This window comes from Ruditapes philippinarum, unplaced genomic scaffold, assembly GCF_026571515.1.
Source record: "Ruditapes philippinarum isolate M1 unplaced genomic scaffold, ASM2657151v2 ctg1658_1_1_1_1, whole genome shotgun sequence".
In the NCBI taxonomy this organism is placed as follows: domain Eukaryota; kingdom Metazoa; phylum Mollusca; class Bivalvia; order Venerida; family Veneridae; genus Ruditapes; species Ruditapes philippinarum.
The window spans coordinates 259,398-265,224 of record NW_026857668.1 but is presented as its reverse complement, the minus strand read 5'-3'; the positions used below and the strand labels follow the sequence as shown (position 1 = coordinate 265,224).

Below are 5,827 nucleotides of genomic sequence, written 5' to 3'. Positions count from 1 at the left end.
ATACATGTATATGTGTTGCTATGCAAAGCCTTAAACATCATAATTAATAACATTATCTCATTTGATTTGCAGAGCTCCAGATAAGTGCTCAGTTAAAGAGTATTTCACTGCAATCTTAACGAAATCGATTAAAAATTATAATTATATAGTATTTTAAAAATACTAGTAAAAGGCTTAAAAACCATAAGATGTAGATCCGGAGCTTTGTGTGTGTTTCGCTGTTGAAATTTTAATGTTGTCGTTCAATGATTATATTTTAAAAGATTTTTAATTATTTGTGATTTTTCATAATTGTCTGTGATTATACTTGTTGATCTCACTTTTGTTAATCCCAATTATTGTGCAATTATTTACATTAAAGACCAATAAAAATCAAAAATAAAGCGTTCTCTCATATAACTTTCATAACGTTTATAAATCATACAAGACACTCTTTATTCACCAATGCCCATTCTAGAAGTTAACAACATTTTGCTATCATTTCGACGTGCACGTTCGTATCTAACACCGAGCGTTCCTTTCTGGGTTGCATTGCGATTGGTTGAAACAGTCTCTAGCTTGCGTTTGGAGGTCCTAACCTGTCGTTTATCGAACTCGTGATTCCTGAAACGAATCAAACTATTAACAAAGATTCGTAATACAAGTCATTGTGGTTATATTTTCTTAGTAGGCAATATAATATTTATTTCACTCAATGTATTGTGCAGAATTAATTTATGATATTTACCGTTTAATTAAAAAAGAAATATATATAACTAATGCATTATCAAAACTTAATAATCGATCGGCTGCGCCAATCTTGACCATTAAATTTATTATTGCATCGATTTCGACTTTTAACTACACTCTCTTTTTTAAATCGTCATTTAATAAAATCAATACATAGAAATAATATGCATTTATGTTATTATTATTTTATCGATAAAGACCAGACACAACCATAGCTCGACATATGGTTGTGGAGCCTTAAAAACGCAGCTTTTGTTAATTATATTCTGCAACATTTTCGTTTTCCATTATATATAAATTATATTGTTTTTTTCTCATAGGATAATGTGCGAGCATTATCGTATTTTAAATCGTTGAAAAGGTGGTTTATCATAATTATTTTAGTGCTATACGGAAATATTTGACAACTCACTTAAGTGTAATTTTCGAGACTTGAACCATCGGAAGGCATGCACTGCATACATCGTTTTCGAACGAAGAATCGCTTGTGGTGACCTCTGACCCGGACAGTTCATAAACATGTGATTGACCTGTTCTGTACACAAATTTCCTGGAATGGAAAATATTAAAGAATTGAAAATACGCATAATTTAAAACAGTTGTTATTTAACCTTTGTGTATGTTTAAGCTTGTACATGTAATGCACTTTAGAATTCACTGGTATTTAAATATCCTGTATGTTGTAATTGAGGCTGTATAACACACTTAAGTGAATATACAAATACAAATACAAGACATTTATATAGCGCAAAAATGTATTAAATATTCGATTGCGCTGTACATTATTAAGACTATATACACATAATTATGCTTGATCAAGACACTCCCAAACCCAATCTCGATGGCACAGCCAATCTACAACTCTAGTTGAAAAACAGTCCAAACAAGTATGTTTTAAGTTTGGCCTTAAACTGATTTTCAGTGGTAATGTCCTTCAGATAGTCTGGCAATGAATTCCACCATTTAGGTCCCACAATAGCCAAGGATCTATCAGCAAGTTTTGAATTTGTTGCTGGTATATCAAACCGAATGTGGCTAGATGATAAGGATCTCAGTCTTTTCCTGTACTGACTCTGGCATTTAGTGAACAATTTACGAAGATAAAATGGAGCGGTGCCATTTGCAACACGAAACACAGTCACAATAACTTTGTACATGATTCTTGCTCGAATTGGAAGCCAGTGGAGTGATTTAAGAATTTCAGCACTGGATTGATAGTAAGCAGCTCCAGTGACAATTCTAGCAGCATAATTCTGCACACGTTGTAATTTATCAAGTTGATAGGCTGGAATATCAGCGAATAATCCATTGCAGAAGTCTAAATGTGAATGAATCAAACCGTGAACAAGGATTTCTGCAGATTTCTGAGTGAGATGTTTTCTGATTGCTTTCAAATTTCTTAACTGCATGTGTGCAATCTGACACTTCTTTTGGATATGGATGTCAAAACTTAAAGTGCTGGTCATCTGTACTCCAAATCATATATATGTATATAGTTATGCTTATAAAACAATTTTCAAACGCCAAAGAATATGTAAAATATGTACTGCAAATATTTGAACATATAATACTAGTATGTAATCATTAAAATGTATTCATTCATTTTTATTGAAAAAATTGACTTGGACTTTAAAGACATTTTATTTATTTCCTCCCTTTATTTACATAAAATGTTAAATTCGGTAATATCTATATAAAAATGCTTTTTGGAACTTACAAAATTGATGAATCTTAATTTGAGCGTCATATTTATGATATAAAACCATAAAGAAATTGTGTTACAGGATCTTTAACTCGCAGAGGTTAAAATTTATGTTTGATCGCGATGAACTTTACGCTGAACTTTACATTGTTCTGAAAATAGTGCTACAAGAATTGCAATATATGAAGAACTAAGAACCAAACCCTTACTTATTAGGATCATGTCGAACGTGAAGCTGCTCCGATGCAGCCCCGATAAATCGACCAAATTCGGCTGCCGTCACTGTTCCACAACCAGTTTTGTCATGTAAAACCAGTTCGGAGAAAAACGTTTCACCAACAAGACTACTAAATGCCCTGACATTATACGTTCCACCATGGTACAGTGAATACAATAAGGTCTTAGCATCTATATGCGCAATCAGAGCTTCCCAGAGTTGTAAAGGCCAACCGGCTACGTACTTTGTAGGTGGGGGGAACTTGTTGAACTTAACATGTGACAGAAGACGTTGTCTAAGATTTTCCCTCATTGTAAATCGTTCATGGGCAGAGAACCCTGAACAATCCTCAGCCTCCCACCTCAATCTTACATCTTTACATAAATTGGCTGCATCTGTATATCCGAGTTTGTACATTTCTTCTTCAACATCTTCTGAAAAGTGAGTAGCAGCCATAGCAGAAGACATTGGATCGGTTATTTCTTCAACCATAATGGGGGTTAGCAAGGTATTTCCGGTTTTAGCTACAGCTTTCCAAGCCTCATTTGTAATGCCATCAAGACCACCTTTACAACATTTTCTTCTGGTTCGAGTTAGTAAAGGTGTCGCATCAATGCATTTGACTTCCAACTGACTTCTATTAGTGCTATTTTCTGGGTGATAGAACCATTCCCTACTTACATCTATCCCTTCTATGTAACAATTTTGTGATACCCGCGTTTGTAGTTTCCAATCCTCATATTTTTCTGACCATATGATTTCCGCTAGCGCACAGTTTAATACTTGCTTAGACATATTTGAAACAACTTTTGCGGAAAGCTCACGTAAAGACTAAACACTTAACATCTTTTTAATTGTCACTTTGTGTGTTTCCTGTTCACGTGTATGGCCTAAATATGTTGACAAAATATCAATTTTTGCTTGCTTTGTCGCACTTCCATTTATGCGTATAGACAATGTCCTCTTGAAATAACGTGCAATCACCCTTACCTCGACATCGCGCAATGACTTCAGTTGCTTTTGCGACGAAAATTTCTCATGAAGGTCATTTATAACTTGATTGTCCCATTGACCCTTCTTGTTGCTAGCTTTATCGGTTTTAAGTAGAGCTAACAAACAGCCTAAATCTTCGTCTGTTACTTTTATTTGTGAAATTTCTTGTTCTTTCTGAGTGTTAGAAGCTGAATTACTATTCAATTCTAATTCTTTTGATTTTTGTTTCAGAGAATTATTTGAGGTATTTGTTACTGTTTTTTCTATATCACCTGTTTTACCGTTATCAACAGTTATTTTTGGCTTTTTGTGATTTTCCTTTGGGATTGAATGCTTTATTCGTGGGACTTCTTTGATGTAATTGGTCACGTGTATAACAGTTCTATCAGTTTGCTTTCTAAGCTTCCAAATTGGAGTTTTATTCATTTTTAATAGTCGTGATAATATCAATTGCTTCTTGGTTTGTTCAACCTCTTTCCATACATCTTTTTGAAGTTGCAATATTGTTAGTGGGTGGTTATTGACTGTTCTTGTGACAATGTTATGCCACTGTCCATCGAACGATTCACATGGAACGTGTATTCCTGCATTATGACATCTGTTATGTACCTCTTCAGCGATCTTTCTCATTCTATCGTTGTCCAAACTATATCCCTTAGTAAACCAAGCGACCGCTCCATTTAGCGACACAGTTTTATCCCAAGTCCTGTTAAGGTCCGAACAAATAAATACAACAGATTCACTTGCCTTTTCGCGGTTTAACTCGTATCTGTTTTGATGAATGTCTATCACGGAATGAATTGTATTCACTAAATTTTCAACTGTTTTAGCCTCATCATTTTGTATTTCATGGGATTTACTTGATTTGGCAGACGGAAAGAGTCCAATAAAAGGAACGTTATTACAGTACGCTTTAATCTCCTCTCTCATAGATTTTACATTGTCCGTGCAATTCTTTGGTACGACAATTCTATCAGTATCAAATAGGTGTTTTGCCATTTGCATTGCCTCGGTAAACATAGGAGTGTTTCTGTTCAATTCAAATACCGATGTGAAAGATTCGGTCCAAGACAAGTACAATAATTTATCTACATTAAGAGCTTCCATTTCTGCCAAGCACTGCAAAGCATATCTTGAAGGGAATTCAAAGTGTACTCCGCGAACCGGACACTTTATTTCAATGGCGATTTCTGTTGATGTCATCAAACGATCTTTTCTTAAACTTCCATCTGGGGAAACTACAAGAAAGGGTTTTAACATTTCGTTGTAAAAAACCACACAACCTTCCTCACAAAATACATGGTTTGGATACAGAACTGGTAATATTTTCCCTACAAGTGTCGCAACTGCATTCACTTCATTGTCAGTACCATGTTTTATGGCTTGAACAACGAAATCCGATTTAATCCTTTCGGGTACACCACAGAACTTAGTTTCAAAGTAATCCTTTTGGTTCTTCAAACTTTCAAGACCTAGACCTTTGTTAAGGCTACTTCCGGTTATCTTAGCTGTCGATCGTATTTCAAACCATTCATCCGATCTTTGTTTAATTAGGCGAGGGTGTGAGACATCTGCGCCCTCTACGTTCATGAGCTTTTCGATAGGGTTGAAGCGATCATTTGATTCGAGGTCAACGTTCACATCGTCAATATTGCGGCAATTATTCACTTTACCTAAACATATGCACAGTTCTCGAATGACTTTTTCTGATTTCTGAATAAACTGATTGATGTCGTACACGTACGCCATCATAGCACTTATGGCGTAACTAAATCGACTATTTCTCCAATTTGATTCGCCACCCCGTTCAATCAGTTTTTCTTTTGCATACTCCTTTTTCTTCTTGGTCTCTTCCAATTCGCGTTTTCCTAATGAGACAGTCTTAAGTGTACCTACGTGTCGAATTTGTCCTTTCATGTCTTCAGGTAAGTCTACCAAAGGGGTATGGCTATCAAAATGACTCTGAACCTGGCTTATGAATTAATTCAATTCATAAGTTGATTTCTGAAGTTGTGATTTCTTCTCCATTAGGGTTAGACCTTTTTCAAATCCAATGAGATCAACGTCTCCATAATGCTCAGTAAGACCCTGTTTCAGTTTTTTCCCATCGAATGTGAGACAAGACGACACGTGTCCAAGATTTTTGCTCAATGTTGTAATGACATCATCGTAAATACCAGGATTTC

General features: G+C 35.1%; 1 protein-coding gene across 1 annotated transcript; it reads right to left on the bottom strand.

Moving 5' to 3' along the window:
- Nucleotides 1-293: 293 nt before the first annotated feature.
- On the bottom strand, nucleotides 294-2,993 carry LOC132750546 (uncharacterized). The gene is made up of 3 exons (XM_060740540.1): nucleotides 2,641-2,993; nucleotides 1,142-1,279; nucleotides 294-603 (listed from the first exon to the last, which is right to left on the bottom strand). Exons 1-3 carry the CDS (start codon nucleotides 2,958-2,960, stop codon nucleotides 435-437), a joined length of 627 nt encoding a protein of 208 aa, XP_060596523.1. The 5' UTR covers nucleotides 2,961-2,993; the 3' UTR covers nucleotides 294-434.
- Nucleotides 2,994-5,827: the final 2,834 nt, after the last annotated feature.

Excerpts from the sequence above, each read along its gene's own strand:
- LOC132750546 (XM_060740540.1), bottom strand. The coding sequence starts at position 2,960 with ATGAGGGAAAATCTTAGACAACGTCTTCTGTCACATGTTAAGTTCAAC. Across the intron at positions 1,280-2,640 it reads GTTCGACATGATCCTAATAA|GAAATTTGTGTACAGAACAG; the intron begins GTAAGGGTTTGG and ends TTTCCATTCCAG. Across the intron at positions 604-1,141 it reads GTCTCGAAAATTACACTTAA|GAATCACGAGTTCGATAAAC; the intron begins GTGAGTTGTCAA and ends GATTCGTTTCAG.